This window comes from Leptopilina heterotoma, unplaced genomic scaffold, assembly GCF_015476425.1.
Source record: "Leptopilina heterotoma isolate Lh14 unplaced genomic scaffold, ASM1547642v1 Lhet_77, whole genome shotgun sequence".
Taxonomy (NCBI): Eukaryota; Metazoa; Arthropoda; class Insecta; order Hymenoptera; family Figitidae; genus Leptopilina; species Leptopilina heterotoma.
In genome coordinates, this window is record NW_025111177.1 from 252,257 (window position 1) to 278,435 (window position 26,179).

General features: G+C 21.2%; 2 protein-coding genes across 6 annotated transcripts in view; both read left to right on the plus strand.

Moving 5' to 3' along the window:
- Positions 1-26,179, plus strand: part of LOC122510889 — a 300,548-nt gene that overhangs the window by 230,562 nt on the left and 43,807 nt on the right. For all 4 annotated transcript variants that reach the window (XR_006302471.1, XM_043625837.1, XM_043625836.1 and 1 more), the window contains exons 11-13: positions 6,543-6,816; positions 14,150-14,286; positions 23,238-23,344. Coding sequence is in view for 3 of the 4 variants with exons in the window: in XM_043625837.1 (XP_043481772.1) it covers positions 6,543-6,816; positions 14,150-14,286; positions 23,238-23,344 (518 nt within the window). In the remaining variant the exon portion in view is untranslated. The remainder of the gene's footprint in view (positions 1-6,542; positions 6,817-14,149; positions 14,287-23,237; positions 23,345-26,179) is intronic.
- On the plus strand, positions 3,984-5,505 carry LOC122510891. Of its 2 annotated transcripts, XM_043625841.1 has the most exons (3): positions 3,984-4,175; positions 4,279-4,415; positions 5,023-5,505. In XM_043625841.1, exons 1-3 carry the CDS (start codon positions 4,092-4,094, stop codon positions 5,024-5,026), a joined length of 225 nt encoding a protein of 74 aa, XP_043481776.1. In that variant the 5' UTR covers positions 3,984-4,091; the 3' UTR covers positions 5,027-5,505. The 2 variants fall into 2 exon arrangements, with proteins under 2 accessions (XP_043481776.1, XP_043481775.1); XM_043625840.1 differs by having other exon boundaries at positions 4,279-5,505.

The window sequence follows — 26,179 nt, forward strand, 5'->3', positions numbered from 1 at the left end:
AATTTCTGTCAAAAATTTTAATACTTATAATAATAATTGAATTTCTGCAAAGAATTTTGTTATTTATAATGATAATTGAATTTTTTCTAAGAATTATATTAAAATTTTCAAAAGTTAAATTTCTATGAAGATTTTTGTAAAAAAAATTTTAAATATAATTGAATTCCTTATAAAAGTTTTGTCATTTTTGAAAATAATTGAATTTTTGACAAAATTTTATAAAAAAAAATTGAATTGTTGCTATAGATTTTATAAAAAATTTTTAAAATAATTAAAATCCTAAGAAAAATTTAACTAAAATTTTTGAAAATAATTGAATTCTTGCAAAGAATTTTATTAAAAATTTTGAAAAGAATTGAATTTTTGCGAAGAATTTTATTAAATTTTTTGAAAGTAATTGAAATTATAAGAAGAATATTATTATTTTTTAATATAATTCAATTCTTAGGAATAATTTTTTAAAACAAGTAAAAAATATTGTTTTTTGGAAATAATTGAATTCTTGAGAATTTTATTATTTTTATATAAATAATTGAAATTTTACCAAGAATTTTATTACTTTTGAAAATAATTGAATTTCTGCAAAGCATTTTTTTTTTATTTAGTAAGAGAATTGATTTCCTAGGAACAATGTTATTAAATTTTTTGAAAATAATTGAAGTTTTTAGAAGAATTTCGTCATTTATGTGAAGAATTGAATTCTTTCGAAAAATTTTATTGAGAAGAAGAATTTTTTTTTTTTTCTAAGAATTTTATTAGCAACTTTCAATTTGAAGATATTTTTGGATTAAGGGGAAAATTTTTTAATATACTTTTAATCGAATAAAATACAATTTTTTTTTCGTGTCTTAAAGTTAAAGTTACAAAAAAAATTGTAAAATATTTTTACGAGCAAACTTGTAAAAATATTTTGCTACTTTTTAATGTCTGAGAAAAGGACTGATTATTATTTCTGGAAATCTTTTATTTTTTTTAATAATAATACATTTTTCTCTTCTATTTCATTACGAAGGAGTGAAATTAGTTTAACAAGGGTTAATAAGAGAGTGAGGTGGACAGTGAAATTTTACTTTGCCAGCAACGGAGGATAATTACAGAAGTCGCAGTTCCCGGTTTGTAAGTCACGTAATTAGACTCCTTTTTCTCAAAGGAGGCAACTCACCATCTAATCGCCGACGCGAATCTCTCGATGCCACTCATGTCTTTTCCTTTCTTTTTTCTGCGCGCAAAAGAAGACGACTTCAGAAGCCAAATTTAATCAAAAATTTCCCTCTACCATTGACGGAAAAAGAAATTCTCTTTCACTTTTATATTAAATTCGTCGTGACTATTTTTTCTCCATTTCTCAAAATTTAATAATAATGTTGAAAAAAGAAATTAACTTCTGCAGAAAAAATCCTATTGATTCGTGCCAATAAATTAATTTAACAATTACATCTTTTTTTTCTTTTTTCAGTGTAAACAAAATTTTCATAAAATTTTTCGAAAAAAATCAATTATTTATTAAAATTCTTCGCATGAATTCAATTATTTTTATAAATAATAAAAATTTTCTCATCAATTCAATTATTTTAAAAACTTTTAATAAAATTCATTTGCCGAAATTCAATTATTTTAATAAATAACAAAATTTTTCCTTGAAATTAAATTATTTTTTAAAATTTCATTAAAACTCTTGTCAAGAATTGAATTATTTTGATAAATAACAAATTTCTTCGCTAAAATTCAATTATTTTCAAAAATTTTTTTAAATTCTCGTCTAAATTTCAATTATCTTTGTAAGCAATGAAATTTCCGTCAAAATTTCAATTATCTTTATAAATAATAAAATTCTTCTACAAAATTCAATTATTTTCAAAAATTTTAATAAAATTCTTGTCAGAATTTAAATTATTTTATAAAAATCTTGTCAAGAATTCAATTATCTTTAAAAATATCAAAATTCTGCTCCAAAATTCAATTATTTCGGCAAATTTTTTTTTTAATTCTTGTCAATAATTCAATTATTTTAGTAAATAGCGAAACTCTTCTTAGAAATTTAATTATTTTCATAACTTCTAATATTCATCACAAGAATTCAATTATTTTTAAAGATTTTCGTTAAGAATTCAATTATTTTTAAAAATAATAAAATTTTTCTCAGAAATTCAATTATTTTCAAAAATGTTAATTAAAATCTAGGCAGAAATTCAATTTTATTCATAAATAATTGAATTTTTAGCAGGAATTAAATTACTTTTAAAAATTCTATTAAAATTCCTCGAAAAATTAAATTATTTAAAAAAATTTTATTAAAATTCTTCGAAAGAATTAAATTATATTAAAAAAATGTTTATATAATTTTTTATAAGATATTTTTAATCAATATTTAATTTCAAATTATTTAATTATTGAAAATAATTTATTTAAAGAAAAAAGTTAGTTAAAAACATTTTAAAAAGAAAAAAAATTTAGAGGACTTACAAATCATTACAATTTTTAAAAGTAATTGAATTTCGAAAATGTTTCAAATTAAAATCATTGTAAACAAATGGATTTGAAAGTTCTGAAAGAACTTTGTAAAACATTATTAAAAATATTTGATTTCAAAAAAAATTTTAGTTAAAAATTGTAGAAATCTTTAATCAATTTATAAAATTTTATTTAAATTCTTTGAAAGAATTCAGTTATTTTGATAAATAATAAAATTCTTTTTATAAATTCAATTATTTTTAAAAATAAAAAAAACTTTTATAAAGAATTCAATTATTTAATAAAATTTCTATAAAATTCTTCACTAAAAATTCAATTATTTTTGAAAATTTTCATCAAATTTTTGGGAAAAATTCAATTATCATTATAAATAACAAAATTATTCGCAGAAATTCAATTATCTTTAAAAGTAACAAAATTTTTAGCAAGAATTCAATTATTTAAAAAAAATTTTTGTAAAACTCTTCACAGAAATACAATTATTTTTGAAAATTTTCATAAAATTCTTGAGAAAGATTCAAATGTCATTAAAAAAACAAAAATTCTTTGCATAAATTCAATTATATTTAAAAATTTTTATCAAATTCTTCACAGAAATTGAATTATTTTTGAAAATTTAAATGAAATTCTTGTGAAAAATTCAATTCTCATTGTAAATAACAAAATTTTTCGCAGGAATTCAATTATTATTTTCAAAAATAACCAAATTTTTTGCAGAAATTCAATTATTTTTCAAAATAACCAAATTTTTATTAGGAATTCAATTATTTTTGAAAAGTTTATGAAAATTCTTCACAGAAATTCAATTATTTTTTAAAATATTTTATTATTTATTTGGTTATTTTTAAAAATAACCAATTTTTTGGCAGGAATTAAATTATTTTTCAAAATAACAACATTTTTATTAAGAATTCAATTATTTTGAAATTTTTTTTTTAAATCTTGTTATGAATTCAATTATCTTAATAAATAACAAAATTCTCAGCTGAAATTCAATTATTTTCAAAAATTTTATTAAAATTCATAGCAATAATTCAATTATTTTCATAAATAACAAAATTCTTTGCTGAAATTCAATTATTTTCAAAAATTTTTTTAAAAACCTTGTCAAGAATTCAATTATTATTATTATAAGAATCAAAATTCTTCACAGAAATTCAATTATTTTCTAAATAACATTTTTATAGCAAGAATTCATTTTTTTAAAAAATTTTTATAAAGTTCTTCACTAAAAATTTAATTATTTTTGAAATTTATAGAATTCAATTATAAATGACCCAAAACAATTTTGGAATTATGTAAACAAATTACGCAAAGATAATCGACTCCCTAATATTATGTTTTATGATGATATAATGGCAAACAATAATTTCGACATTGCAAATATCTTTGCCAATTTTTTTAATAGTGTATATGACACATCTACGACTCCGTCAACCTCAACGAACTACTTGAATGATTCTTTTATTCTGCAATCCTTCTCTATAGATAAGCAATCAATTATGGAAAAGCTCAAAAATTTAAATATAAATAAGGGTCCAGGTCTGGATGATATACCACCACTTTTTTTGAAGTCTTGCCGTTTGCCTCTTTTGGAACCTTTGTATATTATATTTAATATGTCTTTGTCTACATGCACTTTTCCTTCTGAGTGGAAAAAGGGAATTATTGTTCCTGTCTATAAGGATGGATCTAAAGATCAAGTAAAAAATTACAGACCGATTACTATACTCAGTGCAATCTCGAAAGTATTTGAGAGTTTAGTACTTGATGTAATTTATTTTCAGTTGTCTAATTTCATTATAGGCGAACAGCACGGCTTCGTTAGAGGCAGATCTGTGGAAACCAATTTGTGTATATTTTCTAATTTTATACTTAACAATCTTGAGCGAGGCCTCCAGGTTGATGCTGTATACACAGATTTTTCAAAAGCTTTTGATAAGGTAAATCACGATATTCTGGTGGCAAAGCTGAGGGACTTTGGGCTTTCTCAAAATTTTCTTTTATGGGTAAAATGCTATTTATCAAACAGAACGCTCACAGTTCGTGTTAATCACGACTATTCAAATGTTTTTTATGCTACATCGGGAGTGCCTCAGGGTTCGAACCTCGGACCACTTTTATTTATTTTATTTACAAATGATGTCTCATCTTTATTTAAACACTCTTTATTTCTTTTATTTGCGGATGATATGAAATTATATAAAGTTATCAATTCCACAGCTGATGCCGAGGACTTTCAAAAAGACATTGATAAATTATATAAATGGTCTTTAACTAACAAACTCTTGTTAAATGTTAAGAAGTGTTCGGTAATCACTTTTTCAAAATCTTTATCACCGCAATTATTTAATTACAAAATTGGCAATTCTATTCTAAATAGAGTGGGGGAGGTTCGTGACCTTGGAGTAATTTTACAATCTACTTTCGATTTCACTAAACATATAGATCATGTAGCTGAGAATTCTCTCAGGACTCTTGGTTTTGTGACCAGAAATGCATCGATGTTTAACAACATAACAGCTATTAGAACTTTGTATCTTTCTTTAGTTAGATCGCCTGTTTTGTTCGCATCGATTGCCTGGAGGCCTTATTATGATGTCCACATTGATAGATTGGAGAAGATTCAAAACAGATTCTTGCGTTTTTTAGCCTATAAGGCAAATGTAAATCACGATTTTTATAGTCATGAATATGGTATGCTGAGATCGCACTTCAGAATTCAGGATTTATCGACGAGATTCTTATATTCTGATCTTCTATTTTTATACAAAACTGTAAATGGAATATTCATTTGTCCTGAATTGCTTGAACTAATTAATTTTTATATACCATCGCGTAATTTGAGGAGAGTTAGTGGTTTGTTTAAGTTAGGTTATCATAGAACAGAGTATGGTGAGAATTCACCTATTCATAGAATTTGTAAAGCAGCAAACTTACTTGCTAATAATAATTTAGATTTTTTTACAACACCAATGAGCAAATTTGTCAGGAATTTAAAGTTAGCAATCTTCGAAAATAATAATGTTTGAACTTTCTCTACGCTAACTTCTTGTTAATTAGTTTTAATATATTGTTAAGTACTTTGTACAAAAGGGCTTTGTGCCCGTAAACACATATAAATAAATAAATAAATAAATAAATAAATTCTTCTCAGAAATTTAATTATTTTCAAAAATAACAAAATTTTTATCATGCATTTAATTATTTTTCAAAATTCTAATAAAATTCTAGTCAAAAATTCAATTATCATTATAAATATCAAAATTTTTCGCAGAAATTCAATTATTGTTAAAATATAAGAAATTTTTTTGCAGAAATTCAATTACTTTTTAAAGATTCTGTTAAAATTTCTCGAAAAATTCAATTATTTTCAAAAATAACAATTATAGCGGGAATTCATTTATTTTTAAAATATTTTTATAAAATTTCTCTATAGAATTCAATTTTTTTTCAAAAATTTTCATAAGAATTTTTCACAGAAATTCAATTATCTTTGTAAATTATATTAAATTTTTCATGGGATGGCGATTATTTTTTTGTAATAATTATAATAATAATAATAATTATTATTATTATTATTATTATAATTATTATTGTAATAAAAATCTTCACAAGAATTCAATTATTTTCGTAAATAATAAAATTCTCTTCAGGAAGTAAATTATTTTCAAAAAAATTCTAATACAATTAATGGTAAAAAATTATTAAAAATAATTGCTTTAACGAAGAATTTCAATTCTTCTTTAAAGCAATTATTTTTTAAAAATTGTAGAAAATAATAATTTTTAGAAATAAGATGTTTTTGGTTTGTTTGCCCTAATGGCTTGAAGCAATTAGGGCAAACAAACCAAAAACATTTTATTTCTAAGAATTTTATCGCTTTTAAAAATTTAAATATAATTGAAAACAGTAATTGAATTAGTGCTACTTTTTTTTTAAAATGAATTGTCTTGCACAAAGTCTGTATTCCATATAATTACCATTTATTATAATTATACATTGTTTAGCGTCGAACTGTGAATATTTGTTTCCTTGGTTGACAAGAGCCGTTTGAATTTTTGTTACAGCGTCCCAATCTGGATCGGTTATTGGCCGGGATCCACTTCCGTCTCGAGCGGTAAGCACTTCGCAATTACCGCAGAAAAGTCTAACTCAGTCCCCGCCAACCCAAGTGTCGACACTTCCGCTTCCACGAAACAGTGGAAGCAGCCATCGTCAGCAGCCACTTCTGGTTCATCAATCGACACCACAATCCACGAAACAATCAGAGCATGGAGCTCTAATTAACTCGCAGATTTTAAAAGCCGCCAGCAGCGGTGATGTACGGCTCAATTCAGCTTTGTAAGTTTATTCAATTGTCATTTTCACCAAATTTTTTCCTTTTTATATTGATTCAATTTAATTTAATTTATCAAAATTAGAAAAAAAAATTTTTATAAAATTTGAAAATTGGAAAAAAATTCATCTTTTTTATTTTGTTTTTATTGAATTCTCATTTTCAGCAAATTTTTTCCTTTTTCTGTTTATTGATTGAATTTAATTTAAAAAAAATTGGAAAACAAATTTTTATAAAATTTTTATAAAAATTGGAAAAAAATTCATCTTTTTTGTTTTGTTTTTAATTTTTTATTGAATTCTCATTTTCAGCAATTTTTTTCCTTTTTCTGTTTATTGATTTAATTTAATTTAAAAAAATTGTAAAACAAATTTTTATAAAATTTTTATAAAAAAATTGGAAAAAAATTAATCTTTTTTGTTTTGTTTTTATTGAATTCTCATTTTCAGTAAATTTTTTTCTTTTTCTGTCTATTGATTTAATTTATAAAAATTGGAAAAAAAAGGTTTATAACAATTTTAATAAAAAGTGGGAAAAAATTCATATTTTTTGCGAGATGAGATAATTATTATTAATACTTGACCGAATTTACTCAAATATTAAAAATGTACAAGTGTCTTATATTAATAATCCGTTAAATATTCACGCTCATTAGAGAAAATCATCTTTCTACTTGTGAAGAGATGAATTAATAATATTTGCCAGGGATAATTAAATGAATTATTTTAATTAAATTAACTTATTTTTGAAATATGTTCATAACTTCCAAATTGAATTAAATTTAATTAGTAGTTTTATTTTTAATTTTTAATTATTAGTTTTATTAGTATTTAATATTATTGGAAATAAAAAATTCATTTTACTCTGTATCTAAATCTGAAAAAGAAATAAGTGGACCACTGAAGGAAAAATTAAATTTTTCTTACAATAACATTTTTGAATTGAAAAAAAAAATTGATAAAATGGTTACTGCCATTTTAATTTTTTTAAACTTTCAAAATTTTAAATTTTAAATAATTGAATATTGTTTTAAAGACTTTTATCAAAATTTTTACAAATAATTGAATTCTTTCAGGGAATTTTAATAGAATGTTTCAAAATAATTGAATTTTATCAAGAAATTTTATTGAAATTGTAAAGAAAAAGAACTGAATTACTTCGAAGGATTTTTATAATTTTGGAGAATAATTCAATTCTTAAGTCAAAGTTTATTAACGTTTTTGTAAATAATTGAATTGTTTCGAAGAATTTTATTAAAATAGTTGATGAAAATAATTAAATTTTAATCAACGATTTTTATCAAAATTTTCACAATTCATCAAATTCTTTCAAGGAATTTCATTAAAGAGTTTAAAAATAATTGAATTTTTGACAAAGAAATTCATTTGAATTTTTGAAAATAATTGGATTTTTGCGAAGAATTTTATGATAAGTTTTGAAAAAAAATTGAATTCTATAGAGAAATTTTATTAAAATTTTCTCAAAATAAAAGAATTACCCCTACAAATGTTATTTTTGAAAATAATTGAATTTTTGCGAAGAATTTTATACAAGTTTTCAAAAATAATTTAATTTCAGTAAAGAATTTTATGAAATTTTCCAAAATAATTGAATTTCTTTGTAGTTTTGGTATTTATAATAATAATTAAATTCTTGTCAGAATATTAATAAAATTTTTAAAAATAATTGAATTTCTGCGAAGACTTTTATGAAAATTTTTTATAATAATTGAATTCCTGATAAAAAATTGATATTTTTCAAAAATAATTGAATTTAAGCGAAGAATTTTGTTATTTATAATGATAATCAAGAAGATTATTAATAAATTTTAAAAATAATGGAATTTTTGTGAAGAAATTTATAAAAATTTTTGAAAATAATTGAATTTATCGAAAGAATTTTATTATTTATCAAGATAATTGAATTCTTTCAAGGAATGGCGTTAAAATTTTTGAAAAAAATTGAAATTTTAACAAGAATTTTATTAAAATATTTTGAAATAATTGAATTTCAGACAGGAATTTTGGCCAATTATAAAGATAATTGAATTCTTAACCAGAGTTTTAAAAATGTTTTTGAAAATAATTGAATTTCTGCGTAGAATTTTATTATTTTTGACAGTAATTGAATTTCTGCGAAGAATTTTGTTATTTATAATGATAATTGAATTTTTGACAAGAAGTTTATTAAAATTCACAAAAATAATTGAATTTCTTCAAAGAATTTTCTGAAAATTTTTTTAAAATAATTGAATTTCAGTGAAGAGTTTTAAAAATTTATAATGATAATTGAATTCTTGTCAGAATATTAATAAAATTTTAAAAAATAATTGAATTTCTGCGAAGACTTTTATGAAAATTTTTTATAATAATTGAATTCCTGACAAAAAATTGATATTTTTAAAAATAATTGAATTTAAGCGAAGAATTTTGTTATTCATAATAATAATTGAATTTTTGACAAGAAGTTTATTAAAATTTAAAAAAATAATTGAATTTCTGAGAAGAATTTTATTAGTTTGAAAAATAATTGAATTCTTGACAAGAATTTTAATAAAATTTACAAAAATAATTGAATTTCTGTGAAGAACTTGAAAAAATTTCCAAAAATAATTGAATTGCTGATAAAAATTTTGTTATTTTTGAAAATAATTGAATTTCTGTTCAAAATTTTGTTACTTTTGGAGATAATTGAATTTCTGCTGCGAATTTTGTTATTTTTAATGAGAATTGAATTTTCCCCAAGAATTTTTATTAAAATTTTTGAAAATAATTCAGTTTCTGTAAAGAATTTTATGATAATTTTTAAAAATAATTGAATTCCTGATAAAAATTTTGTTATTTTTGAAAATAATTGAATTTTTGCAAAGAATTTTCATATTTTTAATAATAAATAATAATATTGAATTCTTGCCAAGAAATTTAATAAATTTTTCAAAACTGTAATTAATTCTAAATTTAAAAAAAAATTATTCCATTTTTTTAATCTAATTTAATTTAGAAATTATAATAAAAAAATTTTTTTAAATTTAATTTTCATTTAGAAAATACTTGAAGAAGTAAAGATTCAGTAAATATATAAAATTAAGGATCAATGCTCAAATGTTAGTATTTTAGTCTCGGGCCGCTTGACAAAACCGCAAGAAACATTACGTGGAGGACAAAGAAATATTGACAGGGCAAATAAAGTAAATGAAAGTTAAACAATAGAGTAAGAGGAATTTTAAACAAGTGTCCAATAACGACTGCAATTAGCATTGAAATTAACCCGACCGTTCGGTTCTTTTTCTTTTTCTTCATCCTCTCAAAGCTAAAGAAAACGGTCAAGAAAACAAATCTCTAAAAAAGTTATGTTCCATTTCCAAGATTTATATTCTGTTAAATATTTCCTCTTTTTCAGGTAATGAATTTTTTATCGCAATTTTTATGTCGAGAATATTTCATAGTATTCAATTTTATTTAATTAATTGCATCGAAAAACATTAAAATTAATCACTTCTTTGAATTCAAAGATTTTCGCGTTATTTTTAAAAATAACGCGAATTCTTTATTCTTTGATTAATGCGAAGTTTATGGAACTTTCTTTCTTTTTTTCTTTCTTTTTTCTTTATTTCTTTATTTCTTTATTTCTTTATTTCTTTATTTCTTTATTTATTTCTTTCTTTATTTCTTTCTTTATTTCTTTATTTATTTATATTAATAATATAATAAATAAAGTTCCGTAAATTCAAAATTATATTTTTAATCCGAAAATTTGAATAAATATAGAAAAAAAAAATCGAAAGGTTCGTTTAGTGATTAAATTCTTTCAGTGATAATAAAATGTCACAAAAGTTACAATAAAAAATAAATGCGAATAGCTGAAATAATTGAATTTTCGAAGAATAATTTAATCCCTAAAAAAGCATAAGGGGCGCATGCATTAGTAATGAGAATTTTTGAATGGTTCGAGTAGTCTGCTTCTGAATATAAGAGGATTTCAGGCTAATGGTGGCAAAAAAGCAATGAATGAGAGTCATTATTTCGAATCAAGTGGAATTTAGCGGTGCACAATCGTCTATATTTCTTCTTCTAAAGCCGAAAAATCCGCACAAAGAATTTTTCTTTTTTCATCTCTTCATGATGATGATAATGATGATGATGATGTAGCTACACAGTTAGTCTACTGGTGAATGTGTATATTGATTTCAGTATAATGTGAATATTTCCTGAATTCCAAGTCGACACTGCAATTTTCACCGATGTTACATTTTCCTAGCATTTTATCTCTCCAACAATAAGTAGATAAAACGTCCGACATTTCATGTCAGCAAAATTTGTCATGTGAAATAGCATTGAAAAAAGAAAGGGAAAAATCAATTTTTTCAAGATAAATTTATTCAAATTTTATAATAATAGAACATGTGCAAGAAACTGTCGCTATTTTCAAAAGGGGAAAAATACTATTTTTAAAAATTCGAAAATAATTTTAAATTTTCTTGTAAGATAGAGTCTATAGTGAATGAATGAATAAATGAATTTGTAATGAATCCAGAAATAAAATATGTGTCAATTAATAATGAAATGAACACTCTAAATCTGAATTTGCGAAATTTTACTGATTTCCATTTTCCAGCGATAAGTATGACACTAATTAAAAGGTCTCAGACAAAAATTTATTGTTTTAAATAAATATAATTTAAATACCTATTTATTTTTCCACAGGAATTAAAATATTTTAAATGATTTTAATATAAAGCCGTATTTGGAAATTGAACTATTTCTAAAAATTATAACTGTAATTCTTCCAAAATTCAATTACTTTGCTGTTAAAATTTTTTGAATAACATTATTCATAACTATATTCATTTTATTTCAAAGCAAAAATTTATTATTACAGTTATACAAAAATTAAAATTTTCAAAGACTTCAATTTAAAAAATCATTTGATCAAAAATCATTTAATTATTTCTAAAAATTCATAATATAAAGCTTCTAATATTCAATTATTATCCAATTATTAACTGAAATACTTTTTTAAATTAATTATTATTATTAGAAAGTTCTACGAGAATTCAATTATTTAAATACAAAAATAAATAATTTAATGAATAATTGAGTATTTCTAAAATCGAATTTTTATAAAGAACTATATCAACAATTTTTAGAGTAATAGAATTCTTCCGAAGAATTTTAATAAAATTTCCAAAATAATTGCATTTTCGAAAGAATTCATTTAAAATTGTATTAAAAATAATTGAAATTAAATTCAAATGAAATAATTCTGTAATTGAATTTTTACAAATAATTTTATTAAAATTTTCAAAAATAATTGAATTTCTGTGAAGAATGTTATAAAAAATTTTCAATATAATTGAATTTATGCAAAGAATTTTTGTTTTTTTAATGACATTTGAATCTTTCTCAAGAATTTTATTAAAATTTTAAAAAATAATTGAATTCCATAGAGAAAATTTATTAAAATTTTTTCAAAATAAACGAATTTCTGCTAAAAATTTTGTTATTTTTAAAAATAATTGAACTTCTACGACGAATTTTGTTATTTATAATGATAATTAAATTTTTATTAGAATTTTCATAAATAATTGAATTTCTGTGAAGAATTTTATAAAAAAAAATTTAAATACAATTGAATTTATGCAAAGAATTTTTGGTTTTTAATGACAATTGAATTTTTTTCAAGAATTTTATAAAATTTTTCAAAATTTATTCAATATCTATGAAGAGATTTTCAAAAATTTTTTTAAATAATTGAATTTCTTTTTAAAAAAATTGTTATTTTTAAAAATAATTGAACTTCTTAGACGAATTTTGTTATCTATAATAATAATTGAATTTTTCCCAAGAATTTTATTAAATTTTCAAAAATAATTGCATTTCTGTGAAGAATTTTATAAAAATTTTAAATATAATTGAATTTATGCAAACAATTTTTTTTTTTATGACATTTGAATTTTTGTCAAGAATTTTATAAAAATTTTCAAAAATAATTGAATTTCTATAAAGAGTTTTAGAAAAATTTTTTTAAATAATTGAATTCCTGATAAAAAGTGTGTAATTTTTTAAAATAATTTAATTTTTGTGAAGAATTTTATTAAAAATTTCAAAAATAATTGAATTTTTGTGAAGAATTGTATAAAAAATTTTAAATATAATTGAATCCTTCAAAAAAGTTGTGTTATTTTTTTTTAAACAATTGAATTCCTGAGAAGAATTTTATTATTTATAAAAATAATTGAATTTTTTAAAAGAATTTTATAAAATTTTTCAAATCAATTATCTACAATTTTTTAACTAAAATTCTTTTTTAAATCAATTATTTTTAATAATTTTTTACAAAGTTCTTTTAGAACTTTCAAATCTATTTGTTTAAAATGATTTTAATTTTAACTTTCAAAATTTAATTATTTTTAAAAATTGTAATGATTTACAACCCCTCTAAAATTCCTTTTTTTTAGTGTTTTTAACTAAAATTTTTCTTTAAATCAATTATTTTTAATAATTAAAAATCAAATATTAAAAATAAAATTATTTTAAAAAATTACCATCAACATTTTTTTAAATAATTAAATTTTTTCAAAAAATTTTAATAAAAATTTTTTTAATAATTGAATTTTTCGAGGAATTTGAATAGAATTTTTAAAAGTAATTGAATTTTTCGACAAATTGATTAAAAATTGTATTAAGAATAATTTAAATCTTGCGATGAGTTTTATTATTTACTAAAATAATTGAATTCTTGTAACGAATTTAATTCAGGTTTTTGGATTAAAATTTTTGAAAATAATTCAATTTCTGCAAAAATTTTGTTACTTTCGAAAATAATTGAATTCTTTCAACGAATTTAAATCAAGTTTTGGAAAATAATTGAATTTAAAAGAAGAACTTTATTATTTATAAAAAATAATTGTATTTCTGCGAAGAATGGTCTTATTTATGATAATAATTGAATTCATCCCTCAATTTTGATTAAAATTTTTGAAAATAATTGAATTTCAGAAAAAATTTTGTTATTTTTGAAAATAATTGAATTCTTGCAACGAATTTAATTCAATTTTTTTTTTAAATAATTGAATTCAAGAGAAAAACTTTATTATTTATGAAAATAATTAAATTCAAGAGAAGAACTTTATTATTTATGAAAATAATTGAATTTCTGCGAAAAATTTTATTATTTTTAAAAATAATTGAATTCTTGTCTAGATTTTGATTAAAATTTTTGAAAATAATTGAATTTTTGCAAAAAATTTCGTTATTCTTGAAAATAATTGAATTTTAGCGGCAAACTTTATTAAAAATTTCCTAAATAACAGAATTCTTGAAAATTGTCGTTTTTCAGAGAATCGAGAATTTCCTCGCCGAGTGGACAATCATCACAAAGACTAATGAGTCCAGCATCGCATTTAAGGGTGATATCGCCAATCGATCATCGAGTTTCGAGCCCCAGTGACAGTGAAAGACAATTGCACAGCCCAAGTAAGTAAAATTCTTCGGAAAAATGCTAGAAAATTATTTCATAGTGAAATTATATTCAAAATAATAAACCTAATAAAAAAGTAGTAAAAAAATAATAAAAAAATAATAAAATAATAATAATAATAATAATAATAATAATAATAATAATAATAATAATAATAATAATAATAATAATAATAATAATAATAAATAATAATGGAAAAAACGAAGGAATAGTAAATTAGTAACCGAAAAATAGAAATAGAAACAATAAAAAAAAATATTCTTGATTTTAGTAATATATTCTAAAATTAAGAATATTTTTTTTCAGTGCATAGAAAACATAAATATTTAAACTATTCAAAAACTATTTTCAAATATAAGTTATGAGGAGTAATTTCCAGAGTAGGGAAGGTTCGACGAATTCAAACATATATAATGGAATTTCAAAGATAGATTTTCTCAAGCAGAGAGTTTTGAGAGGAATCTCCTCCGAGTTGAAGCACTACATGTCAAATGTGCTCCTCGAATACATGTCAAATTACAAACCAAGAAGGACAATGCCCTTGACAAGTTGGCATCTGCATTTTGATTATTCCTGGCTTTCATTTTCCACGTATAAGAGAGCTGCTCTCGCGAGTACAGGATATATGCTTGAAAGTTTGAGAAATTTAGAGATTGCCTTCGGCGTTTAGTCAAACTCCCAAAATTAATTCGAGAGCATGCCGAGGAAGGCGTTAATATCTCGAGTTCAAACATCAAGTCCCGAAACGTTTGAATAACCACCTGCCTGGAACTAAATCTAAACTTGTAAAGTCTTCGAGGACCATAAATTGAATCTTGGCTGAGGTTGAGGGTTAATTATTCAAAACTCGAGCCACTTATATATTATACTCATAGATTGTTTCTCCCAAAAATTTATTTCACTATTATTTTTATTTTTATCTTGCTATATTAAGTGAAATTCTATTAAAATCACTGCACTCGAGATATTCAAGTAATTTTGCTTCTCACTCGATATAATAATTCTCTGGATAACTTCTCCTTATAAGACTATTATTTAGGGAAAAGGAAAATTAAAATTGAATATTCTTTAAAGGAAAAAATCAAAATTTTGATTTTTTCCCTAAAGAATATTTCATTTTAATTTTGTTTTCACAAAAAATCAAAATTTTGTCTAGAAATCAGGGAAAAAGAAAATTAAATGTTTGTGTCAATACAAACATTTAATTTTCTTTTTCCCTGACTTTTTCCTGATTTCCAAACAAAATTTTCACTTTTTCCCCAAAGAATATTCTGATTCACTCTAAAAATTATTAGATATTCAAAAAAAAAAAATGTTCTATTACATTTCATTACGAATTTCTTCAACAGTAAAATTATTCGAAAATAGCAAAAAAAATTTTTTTTTAAATAAATATTTAATCATTATTATTTTTCCGTAGGAATTCAAATTTTTTCAAAACATTCAAATTCAAACCTTTTTGAAATTCAAAAACTAAATTAAAATGTATGAAAATAATTCAATTTTGGCGAGAAATTTTACAATTTATAAAGATAATTGAAATTTGGCGAAGATTATTATTAATATTCTTGAAAATAGAATGTTGAAGAAGAATTTTATTATTTATGAAGATAATTAAAATTTTGACAAGAATTTAAAAAAAAATTTGGAACTTAATTAAATTCCTTTCAAGAATTTTATATTACTTTAGAAAATAATTGAATTTTTGGAAATAATTCTGATATTTATGAAGATAATTGAATTCTTGACAAGAACTTTATTTGTATGTTTTGAAAATAATTGAATTTCTGCGAAGAGTTTCATGAAAATTTTTTAAAATTCTTTAATTCCTGATAAAAATTTTATTATTTTCGAAAATAATTGAATTCTTGCAAAGAATTTTATAAAAAATTTTTTAAATAATTCAATTTCTACTAAAAATTTTGTTCTTTATGAAAATAATTGATTTATACTGAAAAATTTTGTTATATATTTAAAGAAAATTGAATTCTTGTCATGAATATTATTAAAAGTTTTTAAAAACAAGGAAATATTTATGAAAATTTTTGAAAATAATTGAATTTATGGGAAGAATTCTGATTTTGTATGAAGATAATTGAATTCTTTCAAAGAATTGCGTGAAATTATTTGTAAATAATTGAAATTTACAAAAAAATTCTATTAAAATCTTTGAAAATAATTGAATTTTGGCGAAAAATTTTGTTATTAAAGATATAATTGAATTCTTGACGAGAATGTCTAACATTTTTTAAAAATAAATGAAATTTTGAAAAAAGTTTCATTACTTTAGTAAATAATTGAAATCTTGTCATCAATATTGATAATTATAAAAATAATTGAATTTTGCAATGAATTTTATTTTTTGAAAAAATAATTGAATTTTTCTCAAGAATTTTATTAAAATTTTCAAAACTAATTGAATTTCTGAAAGAATTTTGATACTTATAATAATAATTGAATTCTTGCCAAGAATTTTAATAAAATTTACAAAAATAATTGAATTTCTGGGAAGATTTTTATAAAATTTTTGATAGTAATTGAATTTCTGCTAAAAGTTTTGTTATTTTTGAAAATAATTGAATTATTGCGAAGAATTTTGTTATTAAAGATATAATTGAATTCTTGACGAGAATGTCTAACATTTTTTTGAAAATAATTGAATTTTTGAAAAAAGTTTCATTACTTTAGTAAATAATTGAAATCGAGTCATCAATATTGATAATTATGAAGATAATTGAATTTTGCAATGAATATTATTTTTTGAAAAAATAATTGAATTTTTCTCAAGAATTTTATTTTTTGAAAAAATAATTGAATTTTTCTCAAGAATTTTGATACTTATAATATTAATTGAATTCTTGCCAAGAATTTTAATAAAATTTACAAAAATAATTGAATTTCTGGGAAGATTTTTATAAAATTTTTGATAATAATTGAATTTCTGCTAAAAATTTTGTTATTTTTGAAAATAATTGAATTTTTGCGAAGGATTTTGTTATTTATGAAGATAATTGAATTCTTCGCAAGAACTTTATTTGTACCCAGGCGAGAACTGACGCTGGATTCAGGCTTTACGGAACCTTCGTTGAGGCTTGGTCAACATTGATCAAGCCTTGGTGGGACGGCGGAACGAAGGTTGCTTCTAGCTATAATGTAACACTTATTTAAGACTGACGCTCCAGTCTTTGTTGTAGATTGGCGTTCAATGTTCAATCAATGCTGCGGAACCCTATAATGCAGGACTAAAACAAGGCTGCTTCCACTGTTCCCAAATTTACGCGTCTCTCGCGCTCATTCAATATAATATGAATATATGAATTGTATATAATAATAATATTAATAATAATAATAATAATAATAATAATAATTATTATTATTATTATAATAGTAATGAATATTATTGATAATATTTTTATTCATGTTATATGCGTTTGTTTGGAAATAAGTTACTATTATAATAATTATATTATTTTCATATAAATAATATATTACTAACAATAAATGTCATTTGAAATAGTAATATTAAAAAAATAATTTTAGTAAAAAAAGACAATTTTTCTGTTAATCGATACATTTTTTTCTCTATTTTTAAGCAGACTTCTTAACACTATTTACAAACATGTTCACAAGTTTTTATTCACAACACAACACACAATTTTATTATTTTATATAACGCTTAAAACAAAGAATGAAAAATATTCGCTCGCATGTGGGATCGAACTCACGACTCCCACCCCCCTAACGCATACCGGAAGTATTCAACGCACGCATTTAACCGCTCGGCCACAGAAGGCTGGAAGGCACCTCGCCTAATCTACTATTTCAATGCCAGCGCCGTATATTCTGTATATACGGCGCGTCACTCAATATTTGTTCAGCATGGGACTCGATTCAAGACTCGGTCAATCTTGATACAATATTCAGTTTCTTTATTACCGTGTGCACTGTACAATATTATCTATAAATATTTATAAATTATTTAATATTAAAATATTTTTTCTGATAATTTTATAAGTTAAATTATATATATTATTTTTTATCTTGTTCAGTGTCAAATTATTATTTTCAAAGTTTAAGAGTTTCGTTTATCTGAAAAATTATTAGTGAAAAAAATGTTCATTAGGTAGTAATAAATATTTATGCTTAGTAGTTTTACACTAGGATTAACTGTTTAGTAAATATTATCAAAAAACTATTTTCTGTCAAACGCGCGCGACTAAACACAAATAACCTTGAAACTCCAGCATTACCAACTCAACACATACGTTAAACTCTTAAGTTGGCAATGCTAAAGTCTCAAGGTCATTTGTGTTTAATCGCACGCGTTTGACAAAAAATAGTTTTTTGATAATACATATTTACTAAACAGTTAATCCTAGTGTAAAACTACTAGGCATAAATATTTATTACACCCTAAGGAACATTTTTTTCACTAAAAATTTTTCAGACAAACGAAACTCTTGAACTTTGAAAACAATTATTTGACACTGTGCAAGAAAAAAATAATAATGTATAATTTAACTTTATTTATATAAATCTTATATAATTAATAATAATAATAATTATTATTATTATTATTATTATTATTATAAAAAAATAATATTTAATATTTATTTTTAATTTAATATTTTTTTATAATAATAATAATAATAATAATAATAATAATAATAATAATAATAATAATAATAATTATTATTATTATTATTATTATTATTATTATTATTATTATTATTATTATTATTATTATTAATATTATTATTATTATTAATAAATTAATAATTAATATAAATAATATACACTAAATAAATATTAATATTTATTTACCAATTGATATCTTAATAATAATAATAATTAATAATAATTTTTAAATAGTATACAAAATTATCATAAAAAATATTTTAATATTAATTAATTTATAAATATTTATATTTAATATTTTTAAGTGCACACGTCAATAAATAAACTGTCAAGATTGATTCAGGCTTGAACTAAGATCAGATGTTCGAGCTTCACTCACGAAGATTGACCGAGTCTTGAATCGAGCATGGAACGAACATTGGTGTCCAATGCTGAATCAACATTAAGTGACAGTGGTATAAAGACTGTTTCAACACTGGGTTACCCAGGCTGGGCGTTCAAGGCTCAATAAATCTTCAATCCATCGTCAGCATTGGTCTTTCGCGCCTGGGTAAGTTTTGAAAATAATTGAATTTTAGTGAAGAACTTTATGAAAATTTTCAAAATTAATTGAATTCCTGATAAAATTTTGTTATTTTGGAAAATAATTGAACTTTTGCGAAAAATTATGTTATTTATAATGATAATTGAATTTTTCCCAAGAATTTTATTTAAATTTTCAAAAATAATTGAAATTTTTGTGAACAATATTAAAAAAATTTTTAAATATAATTGAATTCTTTTTAAAAGTTTTGTTATTTTTCGAAAATAATTGAATTTTTGCAAAGAATTTTATAAAAAATGTTGAAAATAATTTAATTTCTACTAAGAATTTGATTCTTTATGAAAATAATTGATTTATGCTCAAAAATTTTGTTATATATAAAGAAAATTGAATTTTATTTTTTGAAAAATTAATTGAATTCTAGCGGAGAAGTTTATGAAAATTTTTGAAAATAATTGAATTTCTGTGATGAATTTTATGAAAATTTTTGTAATTAATGGAATTACGGTCGGTGTTAAATTTAAGGATCTGCTGCTTCTTTAGTTGAAACTATAAAGTTACTGATTGAGTTAGTAAAAATTTTACTTATTTCAATTTTTTAGATTTTATGGTTTTTTTTTGTCGAATAGTGAAAAAATCAGTTTCGTGCAACCGCCAATGTTTATTATGTGACTTATTGTTGTCGAGTTCCACGAAATCCCTTTTATACCATGTATATCCGTAAGCAAACGAAAATTCGTGTTTGCCGCTCATGTTTTGCGAGTGTAATGTGGAGAAAATCAATAGGGAGGGCCATTTCTCGTAGTAAGACTAGTGCCTAAAACCATTATGCTCAAAGTCCAATTCCCTGCAATGAATTATTCATTACTGCTAAGCTTTCTTTCTATTTCTGTTCGCAGAAATTGCTCACAAAACGACATGTGATCTATGTCATTAATTTCCTTACTCTACCCTCTGCCATGCCCTCACTCCCTCAACTCGTCTTCAATTTTCAATCTCAGAACCAGAAATTCCAACGTTCTTTTTTCCCTTTGCGATAATTTATAATAATTCCTATTTAGCATTTTTTATATTTTAAAAAAATTTATACCAATAAGAAATAGCAAATATCAATCGAGTGCAATAGGAATTTTGTCGAACAATTAATCGAAATCAATTAAATCAATTAAATATAAATTGTTAAATAAATAAATAAATAAATAAATCCAATTTTATGACATGATTGCCAAAGGTCAGGGAATTCAGAAGGGAAAAAATCAAGGAAAGAAGAATTGGTCAGAAAATTCCAGAAAAAGTAGAGATTTTTATTAAAAGTGCGGGAAAAAATTAAATTTCTAGAATTTATAAGAAAATAATGGATTTACACAAAAATTTTAATTAAAAACACTAAAAACAAGTGAAATTTGGAGAAGTTACAAATAATAATTGCAGAAATTCAATTATGTTTATTTTAAAAAAATTTGCGTCAAAGTTTCAATTATCAATATAAAATTATAAATAATAAAATTCTTATTCAAAATTCAATTATTTTCAAAAATTTAAATACAATTCTTGGCAAAATTTCAATTATTTTCACAAAAATTTTCCTGAATTCAATGATTTAAGAAAATTTTAATGAAATACTACGAAAACATATAATTACATAGATAAATAAACATTTTACAGGATATCAATTGTTTAAAGTAGAATTTTGAAGAAAATTTTTCTCAAGACTTTATTTATTTTCAGAAAAAATAAAATTTTTAACAGGAATTCAATTATTTAAAAAGAAATTTCATATAATTCTACCCAAACATTTAATTATTTGCATAAATAATAAAAATTCCATAGGAATTCAATAATTTACTAATTTTTTTGATAAATTTCTTTGTAATAATTCAATTATTTTCACAAATAATAATATCTTTACAAGGATTTAATTATTTTCATAAGCAATAAAATTCGTTTTAGAAAATTAAATAATGTTCATTATTTATAAAATATTTGAACATTTTTAGCAGGAATTGAATTATTGTCAAAAATTTTCATTACATTCTTTACCAAAATTTAATTATTTTTGAAAATTTTAATCAAATTCTTGGAAAAAATTCAATTTTTCCTAAGAACTTTATTTAAATTTTTAAAAATAATTGAATTTCTGTGAAGAATTTTATGAAAATTTTTTGAAATAAATTAATTCTTGATAAAAATTTTGTTATTTTTAAAAATAATTGAATATCTGTAATGAATCTTGTTATTTATGAAGATAATTGAATTCTTATCAAGAAGATTAATAAAAGTTTTAAAAAACAATGGAATTTTTGTGAAGAAGTTTATGAAGATTTTTTTGAAAATAATTGAATTTTTTAAAAGAATTTTATTAAAAGTTTTAAAAATAATTGCATTTTTGCTATTTATAAAGATAATTTAAATTTTGCCAAGAATTTTATTGAAAATTTTTGAAAGTAATTGAATTCCTGAGTAGAATTTCATTATTTATGAAAATAATTGAATTTTGCAAAGAATTTTATTGAAATTGCTGAAAATAATTGAATTTCAGTGATGAATTTTATGAATATTTTTCGAAATAAATTTATTCCTGATAAAAATTTTGTTATTTTTTAAAATAATTGAATTTCTGTAAAGAATTCTGTTATTTATGAACATAATTGAATTCTTATCAAGAAGATTATTAAAAGTTTTTAAAAACAATGGAATTTTTGTGAAGAAGTTTTATTGAAAATTTTTGAAAACAATTGAATTTTGTAAAGAATTTTATTCAAATTGCTGAAAATAATTGAATTTTTGTGAAAAATTTTAAAAATAATTGAATTCTCTATAAAAGTTTTGTTTTTTTTTTTTTAATAAATTGAATTTTTTAGAGGAATTTTATTAAAATTTTTGAAAATAATTGGATTTATGGACAATATTTTGTTATTTGTCAAGATTATTGAATTTTTTTAAAGAATTTCTTTAAAATTGTTAAAAATAATTGAATTCCTGATAAAAATTTTATTATTTTTGAAAATAATTGAATTTTGACGAGTAATTTTGCTATTTATAGAGATAAATGAAATTTTGCCAAAAATTTTATTAACATTTTTTATAAATAATTGAATTTCTAAGAAGAATTTTATTATTTATGAAAATAATTGAATTTCGCAAAAAAATTTATTCAAATTGATAAAAATAATTGAATTTTTGTGAAAAATTTTATTATTTTTTAAAATAATTGAATTTTGCCGAAGAATTTTGCTATTTATAGAGATAATTGAAATTTTGCCAAGCATTTTATTAAAATTTTTGAAAATAATTGAATTCCTGAGAAGAATTTTATTGTTTATGAAAATAATTGAATTTCGCAAAAAATTTATTCAAATTGATAAAAAAAAATTGAATTTCTGTGAAAATTTTTTTATTCTTGAAAATAATTGAATTCTTTATAAGAATTTTATACAAAGAACAATAGCCGATAATTAATTTTTTCAGCATACGTTAAAAAATTGTTCTCCTATATCACTGGATATATTTTCAATAGTCTAAACTAATGCTGATTTAAAAGCCCACGAGTAATTTTCCCTTTCATGAATAACTTATATACTATACCGGGAAGTAGATTTGCCTTTCAGAAAAGTTAATGAGCGTACTTAAAGCTCTGCTTAAGTTTCCGAAAGGGAGAAGTTTTCTCGTTGGTTTCACCAATGGGGGGATTTGAAAATAGCTTTGAATTGTTTTATCGATAAAATTTGTGTTTTCAGTGAATAAAACAAATTGAAATGTTTTCAGGCGAGAGAAGCGTGACCAGTCCGCTGAGAAGAGAAGTGGATCGAGGTGGAGGCGATTTAAGACAAATTCAGAGAGTCCGAGAATGCATCCAACTTTTACATAAGCGAGTGAGTGCTGAACAAACAATTTTAGAAGCTAAAATGAATCTAGTCGATTGGCTTGGATAAAGGTCACGATGGAAAAATAAAATTTATTAAGTCACCAAGTTCAAAAAAAAACAAAAAAAAAATAGATTTGCTAGAGAAATTTAATTCTATTTCTCAAGGAATTTTCCCCAATTTCAAGACCAAAAATTTAGACTTTTTCCCTGAACCTAAAGAATATTTGTGATTCACTCTAAAAATTATTAGATACTCAATAAATGATCGAATTCTAATCTTTTTAAAATTCAACAATTTATAAAAATATTATTATAAAACATAAAGAAATCAATGACTCCGAATCTTCGACTCGAAGTCATTGATTTCTTCATGTTTTATAATAATTAAAAATGACCAAGTGATAAAATAATTATTTTCTATTATAAAAAAATTGTTACTGCAACTTCTTCAAAATTATTTTCATCATTTCAATTCAATTATTATTTTCCAAAATTTTTAACTAAAACTCTTCTTTAAATCAATTATTTTTAATAATTTTTACCAAAATTATTTTAGAATTTTCAAATTCATTTGTACAATTCAATTTTACGTGAAATTTCGATTTTTCGGGAATTCTTCAATTAAATAAACATTAGAAAATAAAAACTTGAAATAATTTTAAAAATAAATTAAATTAAACTTATTCAAAAAAATTATTTCTACAGAATTGTTTGTTAATAGTATGAAAAATTCAGATTTTCAAAGATTTTAATTTGAAACCTTTTCGAAATTCAATTATTTCTAAAAATCCACGATATAATGCTTTTAATATTCAATTAATATCTAAAATTTCAACTGAAATTAATTTTTAAATCAATTTTTATTTGAAAATTCTACTAGAAATAAATTATTTAAATAGAAAAATAAATAATTGAATGTTTTTCCAAACTGAATTTTCATAAAGAATTTTATGAACAAATTTTTAAATAATTGAATTCTTTCGATGAATTTTAATTAAATTTTCAAGAATAATTGACTTTTGCCAAGAAATTTTTCTGAAATTTTAAAGAAAAATAACTGAATTCCTCCAAAGGATTTTTATAATTTTGAGAAATAATTCAATTTTTAAGTCAAAGTTTATTAACGTTTTTGTAAATAATTGAATTGTTTCGAAGAATTTTATTAAAAAAGTTGATGAAAATAATTGAATTTCTGCGAATAATTTTATGTGAATTTTTTCAAAATAATTGAATTCTTGCTGAAAACATTATTTTTGATAATAATTGAATTTTTGCGAAGAATTTTTTTATTTATAATGATAATTGAATTTATTCCAAGAATTTTATTAAAATTTTCAAAAATAATTGAATTCCTGTGAAGAAATTTATAAATATTTTTAAAATAATTGAATTCCTGCTAAAAATTTTTTATTTTCAATAATAATTGAATTTTTGCTAAGAATTTTGTTATTTATAATGATAATTGAATTTTAATAAAATTTACAAAAATAATTGAATTTCTGTGAAGAATTTTATGAAATTTTTTAAAAATAATTGAATTCCAGCTCAAAATTTTGTTATTTTTGATAACAATTAAATTTCTGCGATGAATTTTGTTATTTATAATGATAATTGAATTTTTGACAAGAATTTTATAAAAGTTTTCAAAAATAATTGAATTTCAGTGAAGAATTTTATGAAACTTTCAAAAATAATTTAATTTCTCTGTAGAGTTTTTGTATTTATAATGACGATTAAATTCTAGTCAGAATATTAATAATATTTTAAGAAATAATTGAATTTCTACGAAGACTTTTATGAAAATTTTTTATAATAATTGAATTCCTGGTAAAAATTGATATTTTTAGAAATAATTAAATTTATTTAATTTATTTTTATAGGAATTCAATTATTTTTTACCCATCAGTTTTTCAGTTCTTTAAATCAATTCAATTATTTTCTAAAATTCTTTAAAAAATTTTTTTTTTTTTTGCAAGAATTAAATTACTTTTAATGCAATTTTAATAAAATTTCTTGAAAGAATTGAATTATTTTCAGAAAATTTAATATAATTCGATTCAAAAATTCAATTATTTTTATAATTGAATTATTTTAAAATTTAAATTAAAAATTTTAAAGAATGTAAAATTCAAATTGAATTCTACAGATTTGAATTTGAAGATATTTTCATATTTTTATTCAAGAAATTTTATTGAGAAAATAATTTTGAAACTCTGCAGAAGAATTTTGGAATAATTTTAAGATTAATTGAATTCTTTTGAGAAATTTTACTGGAAGAATTTAACTTTGCGAATTTAACTTTGCGAAGAATTTAAAATAATTGAAATTCTGCAAATTTTATCAAGTTTTAAGAATAATTGAATTTTTTCGAGAAATTTTTTTTAAGAATAATTGAATTCTAGCAAAGAATTCCAAATAATTGAAATTCTGCAAAAGAAATTTACAAAAATTGTTAAGAATAATTGAATTTTGATTTTTCTTTTAAAATTGTTTTGAAAATAATTGAATTTTGATATTTCATTAAAATTGTTTTGCAAATAATTGAAATTCTGACAAGAAATTTGTCGAAAATTTTACGAATAATTGAATTCTTTCGAGAAATTTTTTTGAAAATAATTTAATTCTTGGAAAGAATTCAGAATAATTGAAAGTTTGCAAATTTTATTTTAGTAAATATTTTTACCAATTCAATTAATTTTAATCACAATCTTCTTCGGGGATAAATTAAAGTTCCGTTAGTATTAGTGAATATTATTTACTTAGTAAAGTGTTGAGTACACTTTAAATATGGATTTTTGTCTCCAATATATAAATTTCTGGACACGAATTGATAAGAAGAAAA

Excerpts from the sequence above, each read along its gene's own strand:
- LOC122510891 (XM_043625840.1), top strand. The coding sequence starts at position 4,665 with ATGAAATTATATAAAGTTATCAATTCCACAGCTGATGCCGAGGACTTT.